The sequence below is a fragment of the Pleurodeles waltl genome, chromosome 1_1, assembly GCF_031143425.1.
Source record: "Pleurodeles waltl isolate 20211129_DDA chromosome 1_1, aPleWal1.hap1.20221129, whole genome shotgun sequence".
NCBI lineage: Eukaryota > Metazoa > Chordata > Amphibia > Caudata > Salamandridae > Pleurodeles > Pleurodeles waltl.
In genome coordinates, this window is record NC_090436.1 from 538263749 (window position 1) to 538282877 (window position 19129).

Below are 19129 nucleotides of genomic sequence, written 5' to 3' on the forward strand. Positions count from 1 at the left end.
GACTTTGGGTCCTGGTCGCTCTCCAAGCACCAAAGACACATGAGGGTATGTATGTCACGGGCATTGCCCGATGACAGGATTCAAAGGGCTTGAACCTTGTTTTCCTCGATGACATCCTCAATGCACCGGGAGTTTGAAAACTCAAAAAACACTTTGACAAAAGTTGAAAAAAGTCGAGTAAAAAAATGACTGAGGGGTGGCTTGCTTTGGATCAATGCTTGCTGCCATGGAAAGAAAAGAACTGATGTCAGCACAGCGGGTGGCGCCGACATGTATTCCATGATGTCATATGCGGCATAGACAACAGACACAGAACTGATCGACGACACCGTGCAGGGGTACTGCTTAAGAAAAATCTCTGGATCCAGTCTGACACCTGGGGAAACTTCAAAGGTAAGGAATCTGCAACAAGAAGTATCTATCAGATTTGACTTTACATACTATGGCAAGTTGACTGATTTTTTTAAATATAAAACAGGAGGCCCAACGCAAAGGGTCTGGACTTGCTATTTGAAGGAATTAATGTATTCACTGCCTTAGTGGTTGAGGTACTACATCATTTGGAATGGGTATAATCATGGTCACATTCCTCAGTTCAATTCATACTGCCAGGCATGATACCTCCTTCTAACCAATCAAGCCTCTCCAAACTGAGATTTCCTTTTGCCTTCAGTTATTGGCTACGTCAGTCTAATTCTTTGCTTTAACCTCACTGCATAAGCTTCCTGTGGAAATCACTACTGGAATTCTGAGACAAGGTCCAATATGATGCAAGCCTGTAGCAAAGGGAGGCCAAAAATGAACAGGAGAGGCAGCATGAAGATATTGGAGCATGCTGAAAATAAGGGCTGGGCTGTGGAAACTGGATGAGAATAGGTCCTGATGCCAAAAGCTGTTGTAATTCAATGATTAAGGTAACTCACTTAGATTACTGTGTTTTCCTTGGTGCATTTGTAATGGGTTCCAATGAGGCTGTGCAAAGGACGGTGGCTCTAGTTTGAGTTAGGGGTTCCTTGGACTTGGGATCACCAAAACATGGGAATGTGAAGGTGGCCAGACAAAGTTTTTTTTTAAAAAGGACTTGGGGAATACCAAAATTGTTCTATACAATATGGAATGCAGACAACCAATACATGCTTTATCCACTTAGCAATTTATATGGTGAACAGCCATTAAATTGAGCACTTACACACACAAGTGCTAAATCGTACTATTTTAACAAGTATGTCTTAAGTAATGACAATGAGCAGTATCAGGAGTAAACTGTTTTCAGTGTTTACCTAATAAAAACCAATTCTAAAAAAGACAACAAAGATCAGTGATACTGTACCTAAAAAGGAGGTCAGAAGCAAGACAGACCGTATTCCATTGGCCAAGTACGATTTGTACCAAGACAGGCAAGACATTCATGTTCAATGCCAATGAATAATTAAAGTGTATGTTTAAAGCAGTGACACTACCAACACAATCACAGAATTTCCTACACATGCCCAGGCCCAAGTATTATAATAATAATTCATTCATAATTATTAAATGATAAAAGCATATCTAGAAATCAAGTTTCTTTGAGAAATATCCTCTGCTTGTAACGATTTGTCTTTTCAAGGTTTTTGTCCGCCACTGATAGTTGAGTTGCAAAGATCTATTGAAAACTATTTTCAGTGCTGAGCATGGGCATCCGCAGAAATGTTTTTAGGGGGCAGGGAGATCCGCGATGTCCCAGACAGTTTTTGGCATGGGTCACGGGCCTGCTAGTGCAGGCAGTGTAACAGTACAGCAGCCGTAGTGATACGCTGCACTGTGAGTCTGCACAACAGGCTGTACCTAAATCCAGGAGGGGCAAGCGCCGCCCCCTCACCTCTCCTGAGGCCAACCATGGTGCTGAGTTTCTTTGTTTTTCAGCAACAGCCTGGCTATTGCACGTGCTACTGATACAGTTGTGTGTAACTATATATATTTATACGCCGAGGCGTATTCAAAACGCCTCGGCCCGCCTCATCCTCGATGTAGCCCACAACAGCCACATCTCCGCACACCTGAGACACCTGCATTGGCTCCCAGTCAGCAAAAGGATCACCTTCCGACTTCTCACCCACGCACACAAAGCCCTCCACAACAAGGGACCGGATTACCTCAACCGTCGCCTCAGCTTCTACGCCCCCACCCGTATCCTCCGCTCCTCGGGCCTCGCGCTCGCTGCCGTCCCTCGCATCCGCCGCTCCACGGCGGGTGGGAGGTCCTTCTCCTTCCTGGCAGCCAAGACCTGGAACTCCCTCCCCACCAGCCTCAGGACCACCCAGGACCACTCCGCATTCCGGAGACTCCTAAAAACCTGGCTCTTCGAGCAGCAGTAACCCCACCCCCCTTTTTTCCCCTAGCGCCTTGAGACCTGCACGGGTGAGTAGCGCGCTTTATAAATATTAATGATTTGATTTGATTTGATAAAGCATTACTGTAGCTGAGTACAATAAAGTGGTCAAAAGAATGTTGAGAGTCCAGGTACATTTTATGTAATTCTGAGGTAGTATAAGTGTACACCTAATGTGTGAGATGATGATGTTATGTGGAGATACCCACCTTCAGTTTCTTTCTGATTTGCAGGACAATAGGAGTATTTCTGAAGTTGACGAGATGATGTTCCGGATCCAGGATGCACAGACTGGGAGGACTTAGCTTCTGGCTATTTCTTTCTTGCATATCCGTGTTTCCTAACACCCTGTTTACTAATGCTGATAGACAACAGCAGAAAGGGATGGGGGTGGGGGGGTGGGAGTTGAAAATGTGTTCTCATTGATTATGCTACTTAACAGTTGAGTAGGTACTAGGACCCTTGTGGTCAATGGCATAGTGTTTATATCCTGTGAAAAAACATTAAAGATTTATTTGTAATGAAAATGTCACTTACCCAGTGTACATCTGTTCGTGGCATCAGTCGCTGAAGATTCACATGTTGTGCATAGCCCGCCATCTGGTGTTGGGTCGGAGTGTTACAAGTTGTTTTTCTTCGAAGAAGTCTTTCGAGTCACGGGACCGAGGGACTCCTCCTCTTTGTCTCCATTGCGCATGGGCGTCGACTCCATCTTCGATTGTTTTCCCCGCAGAGTGTGAGGTAGGAGTTGTTTGTTAGTAATAGTGCCCATGCAATGGAGTGAATAAGTATGTACGTATCTAAGATTTAATATATTTACAAATGTACAAAGTTGAAGCTAACTTCCAAACGGCTACAGGCTCCCGGGGAGGTGGGTGGGCACATGTGAATCTTCAGCGACTGATGCCACGAACAGATGTACGTACACATGTTGTGCATAGACTAGTAAGCAGTTATCTCCCCAAAAGCGGTGGCTCAGCCTGTAGGAGTGGAAGTAGTCTGAAATAAGGTTCTTAGTACGGCTTGACCTACTGTGGCTTGTTGTGCTGATAGCACGTCTACACAGTAGTGCTTGGTAAATGTGTGAGGCGTAGACCATGTGGCTGCCTTACATATTTCGTGCATTGGAATATTCCCTAGGAAGGCCATGGTAGCGCCTTTCTTTCTGGTTGAGTGTGCCCTTGGTGTAATGGGCAGTTGTCTTTTTGCTTTAAGGTAGCAGATTTGGATGCACTTAACTATCCATCTGGCTATACCCTGTTTCGATATTGGGTTTCCTGCGTGAGGTTTTTGAAATGCAATAAACAGTTGTTTAGTTTTCCTGATGTTTTTAGTTCTGTCGATGTAGTACATTAGTGCTCTTTTGACGTCTAATGTATGTAGTGCCCTTTCAGCTATGGAATCTGGCTGTGGGAAGAACACTGGGAGCTCTACCGTTTGATTTAGGTGGAACGGTGAAATAACCTTTGGCAAAAATTTAGGATTGGTCCTTAGGACTACTTTATTTTTGTGTAGTTGGATAAAAGGTTCTTGTATTGTAAACGCCTGAATTTCACTTACTCTTCTTAGAGAGGTGATGGCGATGAGAAATGCAACTTTCCATGTTAGGAATTGTATTTCGCAAGAGTGCATAGGTTCAAAGGGTGGACCCATGAGTCTTGTTAAGACGATGTTGAGGTTCCATGAAGGAACGGGTGGTGTTCTTGGTGGTATAATTCTTTTGAGGCCTTCCATAAACGCTTTAATGACAGGTATCCTAAATAGTGAAGTTGAATGGGTAATCTGCAGGTATGCAGATATTGCTGCTAGGTGTATCTTAATGGAAGAGAAGGCCAGGTTTGATTTTTGTAAGTGTAGTAAGTAACCCACCACGTCTTTTGGGGATGCGTGTAACGGTTGAATTTGATTATGATGGCAGTAGCAAACAAATCTTTTCCATTTGCTTGCATAGCAGTGTCTAGTGGATGGTCTTCTGGCTTGCTTTATGACTTCCATACATTCTTGTGTGAGGTTTAAGTGTTCGAATTCTAGGATTTCAGGAGCCAGATTGCTAGATTCAGCGATGCTGGGTTTGGATGCCTGATCTGTTGTTTGTGTTGTGTTAACAGATCTGGCCTGTTGGGCAACTTGACGTGGGGTACTACTGATAGGTCTAGCAGTGTTGTGTACCATGGTTGCCTTGCCCACGTTGGTGCTATCAGTATGAGTTTGAGTTTGTTTTGACTCAATTTGTTTACTAGATATGGAAGGAGAGGGAGAGGGGGAAAAGCGTACGCAAATATCCCTGACCAGTTCATCCATAGGGCATTGCCTTGAGACTGCCTGTGTGGGTATCTGGATGCGAAGTTTTGGCATTTTGCGTTCTCCTTTGTTGCAAATAAGTCTATTTGAGGTGTTCCCCAACGTTCGAAGTAAGTGTTTAGAATTTGGGGGTGAATTTCCCACTCGTGGACCTGTTGGTGATCTCGAGAGAGATTGTCTGCAAGTTGATTCTGGATCCCTGGAATAAACTGTGCTATTAGGCGAATGTGGTTGTGAATTGCCCATTGCCATATTTGTTGTGCCAGCAGGCACAGCTGTGTCGTGTGTGTCCCCCCCTGTTTGTTTAGATAATACATTGTTGTCATGTTGTCTGTTTTGACGAGAATGTATTTGTGAGTTATGATTGGTTGAAATGCTTTTAATGCTTGGAAAACTGCTAGTAGTTCGAGGTGATTTATATGCAGCTTTCTTTGATGTACGTCCCATTGTCCTTGTATGCTGTGGTGATTGAGGTGTGCTCCCCACCCTGTCATGGAAGCATCTGTTGTTATCACGTATTGTGGCACTGGGTCTTGGAAAGGCCGCCCTTTGTTTAAATTTATGTTGTTCCACCATAGAAGCGAGAGGTATGTTAGGCGGTCTATCAACACCAGATCTAGAAGCTGACCCTGTGCTTGAGACCATTGTGATGCTAGGCACTGTTGTAAGGGCCGCATGTGTAACCGTGCGTGTGGGACAATGGCTATGCATGAGGACATCATGCCGAGTAGTTGTAATATCATCTTCGCCTGTATTCTTTGTGTTGGATACATGCGTTGTATAATCTTTTGGAAATTTTGAACCCTTTGTGGACTTGGAGTGGCTATTCCCTTTGTTGTATCTATTGTGGCTCCTAGGTATTGTTGTACCTTGCACGGCAGAATGTGTGATTTTGCATAGTTGATGGTGAAACCGAGTTTGTAGAGGGTTTGTATGACCTGATCTGTGTGGTGTGAGCACCTTGTCAGTGAGTCGGTCTTGATTAGCCAGTCGTCTAGATACAGGAATCCGTGTATTTGCTGCCTTCTGATGTGTGCAGCCACTACTGCTAGCCACTTTGTGAAGACTCTTGGTGCAGTTGTTAAACCGAAGGGCAATACTTTGAATTGGTAATGTATTCCTTTGAATACGAACCTTAGGTATTTTCTGTGCGACGGATGTATTGGTATGTGGAAATACGCGTCTTTGAGATCTAAGGTTGTCATGTAGTCCTGGTGCTTTAGCAATGGTAACACTTCTTGTAGCGTGACCATGTGAAAGTGTTCCGATTTGATGTAGGTGTTTAGTGTTCTGAGGTCTAGGATTGGTCTCAGTGTTTTGTCCTTTTTTGGTATTAGGAAGTACAGTGAATAAACTCCTGTGTTTATTTGTGTGTTTGGTACTAGTTCTATTGCGTTCTTTTGCAATAATGCTTGAACTTCTATTTCCAGAAGGTCTGAATGTTGTTTTGATAAATTCTGTGCTTTTGGTGGTATGTTTGGAGGGATTTGTAGAAATTCTATGCAATAACCATGTTGGATAATTGCTAAGACCCAAGCGTCTGTAGTTATTTCCTCCCATGCTTGGTAATACTGACCTATTCTTCCCCCCACTGGTGTTGTGCGGAGGGGATGAGTGACATGTGAGTCACTGTTTGGTTGTAGGGGTTTTGGGGCTTTGAAATTTTCCCCTATTCCTAGGGAATTGTCCTCTGTATTGGCCCCGAAAGCCTCCCCTTTGGTACTGTCCCTGGTAGCTGGACGGTGTTGCCTGTGAGGTGCTGGCTTGTGTGGCCTGACCCCGAAACCCCCCTCTAAAGGTTGTTTTGTGGAAGGTGCTGTAAGTGCCTCTGCTCTGCGGGGAGTAGAGTGTGCCCATGGCTTTAGCAGTGTCAGTGTCCTTTTTGAGTTTCTCAATTGCCGTGTCCACTTCTGGTCCGAACAGTTGTTTCTCATTGAATGGCATATTGAGCACTGCCTGCTGTATCTCTGGTTTAAAACCAGACGTTTGTAGCCATGCGTGCCTTCTTATAGTCACAGATGTGTTAATTGTTCTTGCAGCTGTGTCCGCTGCATCCATAGAGGAGCGTATCTGATTATTATATATGTTCTGTCCTTCCTCAACCACTTGTTTCGCCCTTTTTTGTAGCTCTTTGGGTAGATGCTCAATGAGGTGTTGCATCTCGTCCCAATGGGCTCTGTCATAGCGCGCAAGTAGTGTTTGAGAGTTAGCGATGCACCACTGGTTTGCAGCTTGTACTGCGACTCTCTTTCCGGCTGCATCGAACTTGCGGCTCTCTTTATCTGGGGGTGGTGCATCCCCAGATGTGTGGGAGTTGGCTCTCTTGCGAGCTGCTCCTACTACGACGGAATCTGGTGGCAGCTGTGAGGTGATGAAAACAGGGTCTGTGGGAGGTGCTTTATATTTCTTATCCACTCTTGGTGTTATTGCTCTACCCTTGACCGGCTCCTTGAAGATTTCCTTTGCGTGCCGAAGCATTCCTGGGAGCATAGGCAGGCTTTGGTAGGAGCTATGGGTGGAGGAGAGGGTGTTGAATAAGAAATCATCCTCGACTGGTTCCGAGTGTAGGGACACGTTGTGGAACTCTGCTGCTCTAGCCACCACTTGTGAGTATGCTGTGCTATCTTCCGGTGGTGAGGGCTTTGTAGGATACGCCTCTGGACTGTTGTCCGACACTGGGGCGTCGTATAAGTCCCAAGCGTCTTGGTCCTGGTCACCTTGGCTCATGGTGGTGTGAGCCGGGGAATGTGATGGAGTTTGTGCCGGTGAAACGTTAGTTACAGGTGGAGGAGAGGGTGGCGGAGTTACCTTTTTCACCAATTTTGTTTGTGGTGCTTGGTCTGACTGAAACTCCAGTCTCCTTTTTCTCCTAATAGGGGGAAGGGTGCTTATTTTCCCTGTTCCTTCCTGTATGAAAATACGTTTCTGAGTGTGGTCCACTTCGGTGGATTGCAACTCTTCCTCAAATCTATGCTTTCGCAGCTGAGAGGACAGTGATTGCTCCTCTGAATAGGAACCGGTAGTTGGGTTGGTTGCGGGTCGTTTTGGCACCGAAACCCTGTCTGTACTCTTTTTCGGCTCCGAGGTGACCTTTTTCTTTTTCGGAGTCGAACCCTCTCGGCGTCGATCTTCCTCGGTGCCGCTGTCTCTGCGTCGAGCAGTTTCGGCACCGCTATCTCGGCGTCGACGTTTTTCAGCAGCACTTTCTCGGACGATCTCGGCACCATTTCGGCCTTTTTCGGTGCCGATGGTCGGTCACCGAATTTATGGGTCGAGCCATGGCCTGGTGGCAGTGGCGTCCCCTGGGCCTTGTCACTTTTCTTGTGTTCTGGCTTCGACGTCTTACTCACAGTTCTTTGTTCGTCGAATTCCTCGGAGTCCGAGTCATGGATCGAGAAGGTTCCTTCTTCCTCTTGTTCCTCGAACTCTCGGTGAGCTGTCGGCGTGGACGCCATCTGCAGTCTTCTGGCTCGACGGTCATGGAGTGTTTTTTGGGACCGGAACGCACGACAGGCCTCACAAGTCTCTTCACTGTGCTCAGGCGACAGGCACAGGTTACAGACCAAATGTTGGTCTGTATACGGGTATTTGTTGTGGCATTTAGGACAGAAACGGAACGGGGTCCGTTCCATCAGCGTTGTTTCACACGTGGTCGGGCCGACCAGGCCCCGACGGGGGATCGAAAACTACCCCGAAGGGTACCGGAGCTCTTCACTCTTCGATTCGGTGTTGATTCTAACTAAGCCGATCCCGAACGCAACAATACCGACGTAATTTTCCGATATTTTAGCTAACTTTCCGTTCCGAAACCCGGAGCGAAAGGAACACGTCCGAACCCGATGGCGGAAAGAAAACAATCGAAGATGGAGTCGACGCCCATGCGCAATGGAGACAAAGAGGAGGAGTCCCTCGGTCCCGTGACTCGAAAGACTTCTTCGAAGAAAAACAACTTGTAACACTCCGACCCAACACTAAATGGCGGGCTATGCACAACATGTGTATCTACAGCGTCAGATGCCATCGAACTCCTTGTTTCCAGTCTGACAATGTATTTGCTCCTTCTGTAGGACTGTCCACCTGAAAATTGATAGTTGCCCTGATCGGTATAAAAGGGGGGGGGGATGTTTCTGAAGGCCTTGTTGGGATTACAACTAGTCTTAAAGGTGATACGGGCCCAGAGGGCAAGCCAGTGAGGTTTCTTCAGCACCACTGAAGTTGCATTGTAAGTCACAACAGCCAAATTAAAACACATGAGGATCCACAAGCAAGGAGTGGCTTTGGCTTTCACAATGCAAGATAAATCTGTTTTTCTCATCATCAGTTAGCACCTATGTTGGAAAGGTCTTGACTAGCCGCAAATGATCAGTAAGGGACCCGTTGAGTATTGCTGCAGTAAGCAGCTGCATCAAATGGAAAAACAAACACTCAGAATAGTGCTGAGCAGCACTGTGGTGGTAATAGAGCACGCACCAATATACTGCTAGCCAACAGGTTCGATGAAAGTTGAACACGGAAGTGTGAAGGCAGTGTTCAGAGCCACACTGCCACAACCACCATTTAGTACCTTAGCTTCAGTGTAAAAGTGCTATAACTAAATCATAGCACAACTCAGGAGCCTGGTTACTTTGCAACACACAGGGGGTCATTCTGACCCCGGCGGGCGGCGGGAGCCGCCCGCCTGGAGGGAACCGCCAGAAGACCGTACCGCGGTCAAAAGACCGTACCGCGGTCAAAAGACCGCGGCGGTCATTCTGGGTTTCCCACTGGGCTGGTGGGCGACCGCCAAAAGGCCGCCCGCCAGCCCAGTGGGAAACAGCCCTCCATGAGGAGGCTGGCTCCGAATGGAGCCGGCGGAGTGGAGGGTGTGCGACGGGTGCAGTGGCACCCGTCGCGTATTTCAGTGTCTGCAATGCAGACACTGAAATACAAAGTGGGGCCCTCTTACGGGGGCCCCTGCAGTGCCCATGCCATTGGCATGGGCACTGCAGGGGCCCCCAGGGGCCCCACGACACCCCTCACCGCCATCCTGTTCCTGGCGGGCGGAACCGCCAGGAACAGGATGGCGGTGAGGGGGTCGGAATCCCCCATGGCGGCGCAGCAAGCTGCGCCGCCATGGGGGATTCCCAGGGCAGCGGAAAACCGGCGGGAGACCGCCAGTTTTCCTCTTCTGACCGCGGCCGAACCGCCGCGGTCAGAATGCCCAAGGGAGCACTGCCAGCCTGTTGCCGGTGCTCCCGCGGTCCCCGGCCCTGGCGATATTTACCGCCAGGGTCGGAATGACCCCCACAGTGTCTACAGCCTTGATCCAGTTTCCCAAGGCTGCTTTGTCCTATCTTGAACAGGGCAATTGTTTGATGCACACTGCAGCAGTTTTAGGAGCTGCACATGGAGTTCTCCAGATGTAAACATTTGTCTCTAAGCCTGAGTTTTCCTCATTAAGAGGAGAATTTGACCTTCGAGTTCCAGGAGGACAATGTGCCTGTTTTAATCTTACCCTGCAATTGATCCATTTGAAGGAGTAAGCATGGACTCATCTCTCGATCATTTAGCAATGACAGGTAGGCTGAAAGGTTTACATCAAGGGTCTGAAACTTTCACTGTTTGCACCTGACCATTTAACTGCTCATCCATTAATCCTACTCTTCCTCCTCGCCTCACTCCGGCATGTAAGGAGGGGTACATGCTCGAATTTCTTATTATATTTAGTATATAAGACACAAAATCAGAAAGTTAATGTAAAGAAATGAAAATGTCACTTACCCAGTGTACATCTGTTCGTGGCATCAGTCGCTGAGATTCACATGGTATGCATGAGCTCGCCATCTGGTGTTGGGTCGGAGTGTTACAAGTTGTTTTTCTTCGAAGAAGTGTTTTCGAGTCACGGGACCGAGTGACTCCACCTTCTGTGCTCATTGCGCATGGGCGTCGACTCCATCTTCGATTGTTTTCCCCGCAGAGGGTGAGGTAGGAGTTGTACTATAGTAATAGTGCCCGCGCAATGAAAAATGTAAGTATGTACCTATTAAAGGATTAAGTAATATATACAAATGTACAAAATTGAAGGTAACTTCTGAACTGCTACAGGCTTCCGGGGAGGTGGGTGGGTCCATGTGAATCTCAGCGACTGATGCCACGAACAGATGTACACTGGGTAAGTGACATTTTCAGTTCGATGGCATCTGTCGCTGTAGATACACATGGTATGCATAGACTAGTAAGCAGTTAGTTCCCCATAAGCGGTGGTTTAGCCTGTAGGAGTAGAAGTTGTCTGAAATAGAGTTCTTAATACAGCTTGACCTACTGTAGCTTGTTGTGCGGATAGCACATCTATACAGTAGTGTTTGGTGAATGTGTGAGGCGTAGACCAAGTGGCTGCCTTACATATTTCCTGCATTGGGATGTTTCCTAAAAAGGCCATTGAAGCACCTTTTTTCCTTGTTGAATGTGCCCTGGGAGTAATGGGCAGTTGTCTTTTTGCTTTAAGGTAGCAGATTTGGATGCATTTAACTATCCATCTGGCTATACCTTGTTTTGATATTGGGTTACCTGCATGAGGTTTTTGGAATGCAATAAATAGCTGTTTAGTTTTTCTGATGTTCTTTGTTCTGTCAATGTAGTACATTAATGCTCTTTTGACATCTAATGTATGTAGTGCTCTTTCAGCCACAGAATCTGGCTGTGGGAAAAATACTGGTAGTTCTACCGTTTGATTTAGATGGAATGGTGAAATAACTTTTGGTAAAAATTTTGGATTAGGTCGTAGGACGACCTTATTTTTATGTATTTGTATAAAAGGCTCTTGTGTTGTGAACGCTTGAATTTCACTTACTCTTCTTAGAGATGTAATGGCGATGAGAAAGGCAACTTTCCAGGTTAGGAATTGTATTCCGCAAGAGTGCATGGGTTCGAAAGGTGGGCCCATGAGTCTTGTTAGAACCACGTTTAGGTTCCATGAAGGAACAGGTGGTGTTCTTGGTGGTATAATTCTTTTAAGCCCTTCTATAAATGCTTTGATAACTGGTATCCTATACAAGGAAGTTGAATAGGTAGTTTGCAGGTATGCAGATATTGCTGCAAGGTGTATTTTAATAGAAGAGAAGGCTAGCTTTGCTTTTTGTAAATGGAGCAAGTAATTTACTATATGTTTTGGAGTTGCATCTAGCGGTTGTATCTGATTATGATGGCAGTACCAAACAAATCTTTTCCACTTACTTGCGTAGCAGTGTCTAGTGGATGGCCTTCTGGCCTGCTTTATGACTTCCATACACTCTTGGCTAAGTTGCAAGTGTCCGAATTCTAGGATTTCAGGAGCCAGATTGCTAGATTCAGCGATGCTGGGTCCGGGTGTCTGATCTGTTGGTTGTGTTGCGTTAACAGATCTGGTTTGTTGGGCAGTTTGATGTGTGGTACTACAGACAGATCTAGCAGTGTTGTGTACCAGGGTTGTCTTGCCCAAGTTGGTGCTATTAAAATGAGTTTGAGTTTGTTTTGACTCAATTTGTTTACTAGGTAAGGAAGGAGAGGGAGAGGAGGAAAAGCGTAAGCAAATATTCCTGACCAGTTCATCCATAGGGCATTGCCTTGGGATTGCTTGTGTGGGTATCTGGACGCGAAGTTTTGGCATTTTGCGTTCTCTTTTGTTGCAAATAAGTCTATTTGTGGTGTTCCCCAGAGTGTGAAGTAGGTGTACAGAATCTGTGGGTGGATTTCCCATTCGTGGACTTGCTGGTGATCTCGAGAGAGATTGTCTGCCAGCTGATTCTGGATCCCCGGAATAAACTGTGCTATTAGACCAATCTGATGGTGGATTGCCCACTTCCATATTTTTTGAGCTAACAAGCTTAACTGCGTTGAATGTGTTCCTCCTTGTTTGTTTAGATAATACATCGTTGTCATGTTGTCTGTTTTGACAAGGATGTATTTGTGGGTTATGATTGGTTGGAAAGCTTTTAGTGCTTGAAAAACTGCTAATAATTCTAGATGATTTATATGCAGTTTTGTTTGATGTATGTTCCATTGTCCTCTTATGTTGTGTTGATTGAGATGTGCTCCCCACCCTGTCATGGAAGCATCTGTTGTTATTACGTACTCTGGCACTGGGTCTTGGAAAGGCCGCCCTATGTTTAAATTTATACTGTTCCACCATAGAAGCGAGAGGTAAGTTTGGCGGTCTAGCAACACCAGATCTAGAAGGTGACCCTGTGCTTGAGACCACTGTGAGGCTAGGCACTGTTGTAAGGGCCTCATGTGCAGTCTTGCGTTTGGGACAATGGCTATGCATGAGGACATCATGCCTAGGAGCTGTAGTATTGTTCTTGCTTGTATTGTTTGGTTTGGAGACATGTGTTGAATGACCCTGTTGAAATTGTGGATCCTTTGTGGAGTTGGCGTTGCTACTCCTTTTGTCGTGTCTATTATGGCTCCTAGATATTGCTGTACTTTGCTTGGCAGAATGTTTGATTTTGCAAAGTTGACGGTGAACCCTAGTTTGTAGAGGGTTTGTATGACTTGATTTGTGTGGTTTGAGCATTGTGTGAGCGAACTGGTTTTGATTAGCCAGTCGTCTAGATACGGGAACACATGTATTTGCTGCCTTCTGATGTGTGCAGCGACTACTGCTAGGCATTTTGTGAATACTCTTGGAGCGGTTGTTAAACCAAAAGGCAATACTTTGAATTGGTAATGTATTCCTTTGAATACAAACCTTAGATATTTCCTGTGTGATTGATGTATTGGTATATGGAAATATGCGTCCTTGAGGTCTAGGGTTGTCATGTAGTTGTGTTTTTTGAGCAATGGTAACACTTCTTGTAGTGTGACCATGTGAAAGTGGTCTGATTTGATGAATGTGTTTACTACTCTGAGGTCTAGAATTGGTCTCAGTGTTTCGTCCTTTTTTGGTATCAAGAAGTACAGTGAATAAACTCCTGTGTTTATTTGTGTGCTTGGTACTAATTCTATTGCATTTTTTTGCAGTAGTGCTTGAACTTCTATCTCTAGAAGCTGTGAATGGTATTTTGTTAAATTTTGTGATTTTGGTGGTATGTCTGGAGGGAATTGCAGGAATTCTATGCAATAACCATGCTGGATAATTGCTAAGACCCATGTGTCTGTAGTTATTTTGTCCCATGCTTCGTAATATTGACGTATCCTCCCGCCCACTGGTGTTGTGTGGGAGGGGTGTGTGACATGTGAGTCACTGCTTGTTGGTAGTGGTTTTGGGGCTTTGAAATCTTCCCCTATTCCTAGGGAATTGCCCCCCTCTATACTGGCCCCGAAAACCTCCCCTGTACTGTCCCTGGTAGGTGGGCGGTGCGGACTGTGAGGTGCTAGCTTGTGTGGCCTGACCCCGAAACCCTCCTCTAAAAGGTGTTTTGCGGAAGGTGTTATAAGATCCTCTGCCCTGCGGGGAATAGAGTGCGCCCATGGCCTTGGCAGTGTCAGTGTCCTTCTTGAGCTTTTCTATGGCTGTGTCGACCTCCGGACCGAACAGAAGTTTTTCGTTTACTGGCATGTTAAGCACTGCCTGCTGAATTTCTGGCTTGAATCCAGACGTTCTGAGCCATGCGTGCCTACGGATGGTAACCGACGTATTAATGGTTCTTGCGGCCGTGTCTGCTGCATCCATGGAGGAGCGTATTTGATTGTTGGAAATGTTTTGACCCTCCTCAACAACCTGTTTTGCTCTCTTTTGCAGATCTTTTGGGAGATGTTCAATGAGATGCTGCATCTCATCCCAGTGGGCTCTGTCGTATCGCGCTAACAGCGCTTGTGAATTTGCGATGCGCCACTGGTTTGCTGCTTGGACAGCAACCCTCTTCCCGGCTGCATCGAACTTCCTACTTTCTTTATCTGGGGGAGGTGCATCCCCAGAAGTGTGTGAGTTTGCCCTTTTTCTGGCAGCCCCTACCACCACAGAGTCTGGTGGCAGCTGAGAGGTGATGAATACAGGGTCCGTAGGAGGCGCCTTATACTTCTTGTCCACCCTAGGCGTCACTGCCCTACTTTTTACTGGCTCCTTGAAAATGTCCTTTGCATGGCGTAGCATGCCTGGGAGCATCGGCAGGCTTTGGTAGGAGCTGTGGGTTGAAGAGAGGGTGTTAAATAAAAAATCATCCTCTACTTGTTCCGAGTGTAGTTCCACATTATGGAATAGTGCTGCTCTAGCCACCACTTGTGAGTAGGCTGTGCTGTCTTCCGGTGGTGATGGCCTAGTTGGGTATGTGTCTGGGCTGTTATCAGACACTGGTGCGTCGTACAAGTCCCACGCATCCTGATCTTGGTCATCGTGGCTCATGGCGGTGTGAGCTGGCGAATGTGACGGGGTGTAAGTTGGCGAAGCCGGAGTTACAGGTGGAGGCGAGGGAGGAGGTGTTACCTTTTGTGCTGTTTGTTGCTGAGGAGTAAACTGAAGCGTTCTCTTTCGTTTGACAGGTGGAAGGGTACTGATCTTCCCAGTCCCCTGCTGAATAAAGATACGCTTTTGCGTGTGATCCACGTCAGTGGATTGCAGTTCTTGTTCAAATCTATGTTTCTTCATTTGAGAAGACATAGAATGCTCTTCAGTGTAGGAGCCAGAAACAGGGTCTGATGTCGCTTTTTTCGGCTCCGAAACCCCTGTCGATTGTTTTTTCGGCTCCGAGGTAACCTTCCTTTTTTTCTGTGCCGAAAATTCTTGGCCTCTATGGTCTTCGGCGCCACTGTCTCGGCGTCGATCCGTGTCGACACCGAACTCTCGGTGTCGATGCTTCTGTTTAGCACTCTCTCGGTCTCGAGGAGGCTGCGTGCCGGTGTCTCGACCGGAGTCGGACGATCTCGACACTGAATGGGCCTTTTTCGGTGCCGATTGTTGGTCACCGAGAATTTGGGTGGAGCCATGGCCGGTTGGCAGTGGCGTCCCCTGGGCCTTCTTTCCTTTTTTAAGGTTTGATCTCGACGTCTTACTCACAGTTCTTGTAGAGTGTAGCTCGTCGGAGTCTGAATCCTGGATGGAAAAGGATTCCTCCTGTTCCTCTTCTGTCTCGAACTGTCGACGCTCTTTTGGCGTGGACGCCATCTGGAGTCTTCTCGCTCGACGGTCGCGCAGAGTTTTTCGGGACCGGAACGCCCGACAGGCCTCACAGGATTCTTCGCTGTGCTCGGGTGACAGGCACAGATTACAGACCGAGTGTAGGTCCGTATAAGGATATTTGTTGTGGCATTCGGGGCAGAATCGAAACGGGGTCCGTTCCATCGGCGTTGTCCTCCACGCGGTCGGGCCGACTAGGCCCCGACGGGGTGCCGAAATCTACCCCGAAGGGCACCGAAGCGCTTCGATGTTCAACGCGTCGTTGTATGTGTCTATCTCTAACCGGATCGCAACGATACCGTCGAAAATCTTCCGTCTTCAGCTATCTTTCCGTTCCGAAACTCGGAGCGACAGGAACACGTCCGAACCCGATGGCGGAAAGAAAACAATCGAAGATGGAGTCGACGCCCATGCGCAATGAGCACAGAAGGTGGAGTCACTCGGTCCCGTGACTCGAAAACACTTCTTCGAAGAAAAACAACTTGTAACACTCCGACCCAACACCAGATGGCGAGCTCATGCATACCATGTGTATCTACAGCGACAGATGCCATCGAACGCATAATTACTTACATCTGTCATACTGTTCCACAAATCTTCATTTTTTGTATTACGATAGCTGTAGCGATGCAAATATTGTGCAATGCCATCTCGAAATGGCTCAGCTCCCATGTAGTCCCTTAACATATTAAGGATACATGCTCCCTGAAAAAGAAATAAGATGAAATATATTATCTGTTTCTTATGGAATTAAATGACCTTTCATATATTCATTTAATATTTGTTTATTCATGCATTTATTATCATATTGCGGTCACTCTAAAATGTATGGCACACTTTACAACAAAATAACAATAGACAACTGCTACTAGAGTGCTCAAGACTTAGGGCCTGATTTAAAGTTTGGCAGAGGAGGTTGCTCTGTCACAAATGTGACGGCTAGCCAGTCCGCCGTATTACAATTCCATTGTAGCTTTTGGAACTTGGAATACAGTGGACGGGATATCTGTCACATTTGTGATGGAGTAACCCCTCCACCAAACTCTAAATCAGGCCCCAACTTAATGACAAAGATGTTGAAGAGGTAGAGTTTGGAACAGGATCTGATCATAGGAAAGGGTGTATATTTAGAAGACAGCTAAACGAATGGGGGGCTATAGCTAGACAGACCTCAAGAGACAGCACACACTAGGATGTTTGAGCTGCAGCAGACAAGGCATGGAAAGAAACTTTAGTTGCCATGTAGAAGGGGAAGGTGAGATGACAGATCTTTTCTGTGGATTGGAAAATTACTACTTCAGATGAAAATTTGGAGGCCAGGTAACTTGGTTTTTGAATTCTGATGGCCATGAAATGATGCACAAAATGTTGCATGTGGGCGAGTGTCCTGTAGATGTTTTAAACATTCAGTGCCTTGGCTACAGTTGAAGGGTGCGGAAGAATGGCCTTCTGGGGAGAGAGTGAACAGTCAAAACTTAATCATAGCCTAAACTAGAGAGCAAATATATAATTTAGAGAATCAAGGTTTAATCTTTAGTAGATGTTGTAAAATACATTGTAGACTTTGTCAATGTATTTTTGAAACTGAGAGAGAAGAATAAGGTGAGTTCTGCTGTGGCTGTGGGCCAGGGTAATTATACAAGAGCAAGAGATATTCAGGAAGGAGGTACATTTTTAATTCTATGTTAGGCCCTTATCGTACAGCAGCTAGGTCCTGTAAGGCTCAATTTCCATACAACTGTAATCAACTCCCAGCCTTCCCCTTCACACAGACACCAGTATTCGATGCAGCCCCACATTCTTACACCATCCACTCTCAATGTTCGACAGCATGCCTACTCAGTCCATGGACACAGAACATCGTTATAATGAAACCTTTCCTTACACACAGGGCAACCTAGACATGCTGCATCACATTATAATATTTGGGTGTCTGTAATAGGAAAAAAAAGAATGTCACGTTGCTTCAATAATGCATACTCCACAGTGGTAGCCAAGATTGTCAATACACACGTTAGCTACAGTGCAAGATAGAAAACCAAATAGCCTCACATTGTGCTACTTAAATGCAAAAAGATTGGGCTATATCTGGTTATATAGACAGTTTTTCTAGGTGACAATGGTAGGTACCCAAGGCCCAAAGGCACACCACCCTGCCTATTTTTGGAGAAACAGCAGGCCTTTAAATTGTTTTTGGGGTAGAATGCATTTTAATATTGGGCGAGTGATCATAGGGTGTATAAAACATGGAGCACAGAAAAATGGGCATACTCTTTAAATGAGGGGTGTGCCATCCTCCATGTTTTAATCCGTTTCGCATTTCATGTCCAATAATTAAATTTCTCAGTGCACTGCACAGTCTGTGTGATAGGTGACTGTTGCGCTCTATTTATCTCACTATTGATGACACAATTAAAGTCACCTGCTACCAGAAGAGGTTCAAAAAGAAGCAACGTTGTGTTGCTATTGAGAAATGCTGCCTGCCCGTCATTGGGTAGATATAGGCCCAGCACATGCAGAATCCAGTTGGCACTCTACATAAACAGAACACCTTTCCAGATATATTAGTCTTGATTGTGTAGTCATTTTAGCTACAGCTTTAAATATGTTATTTTAGCATACTAGGCCTGCCTCTGTGCACTTTAACCTAAATATATTTTATTCAGCTTAATTTTTATTATTTAACAATAGCCACATTTGCCGTCTTGTTTTATTTCTCTATCTAGCTGTTCTTCGCCTAGGTCAGCACTGCGTTCTTAAACAAGACATTTCTTTCACTCTGTGCTTTTCTCAAGGCTGCAGTAAGATAGGTTGCCGGCAAAAGTGGTACGCTTTGTCTCCAATGTTCACAGAAACATACACACTCTTATGTGAGGATCCTTTTTTGGAACATCAGCTGTCTTATTATAAAAACACTACTTTGACCCATGTACGTTAGAGGTAGATTCCAGCCAGATAATCACGACTCTATACTAATTGCTGAGTGCTTCGCTGCAGCTGCTTATGTAGACTACAGGCCTCTTGCTCAGGTATGAGGGATGATGTCTTCCCAGGGGAAACCTGAAGGACAGAAATAGAGCTTAACATGCTGTACTGTAACATAGCCTAGATAGGAACTATTGTGCTTTGTAGTCCTAGTTATTGCAATACATGTTTTATTATCTAAGATGCAGTTACTTCAATAAAAAACCTTATTGAAATATACTCTGCCTTTGATTGTCCTTGCATATGTGAGACTAATGTAACTGAGAGAAACGGATGAGATTTGAGTGACCATGATTTCATTTGTGTCATGCGCCCGGTTTCCCAATCATCCCTGCTCTTGGGTTGAGATGAGGCACTGCTAGTTAGCCAGAAGAAAACCCGGATTAGGCCGAAAGGTGTCACCTGGT

The 19129-nt window shown here is 45.9% G+C and overlaps 1 protein-coding gene across 3 annotated transcripts in view; it reads right to left on the reverse strand.

Moving 5' to 3' along the window:
* The window catches only part of ERAP1 (endoplasmic reticulum aminopeptidase 1), a 540616-nt gene that overhangs the window by 320560 nt on the left and 200927 nt on the right, over window positions 1–19129 (reverse strand). For all 3 annotated transcript variants that reach the window (XM_069225890.1, XM_069225880.1, XM_069225900.1), the window contains exon 9: window positions 16311–16442. In XM_069225890.1, coding sequence (XP_069081991.1) covers window positions 16311–16442 — 132 coding nt within the window. The remainder of the gene's footprint in view (window positions 1–16310; window positions 16443–19129) is intronic.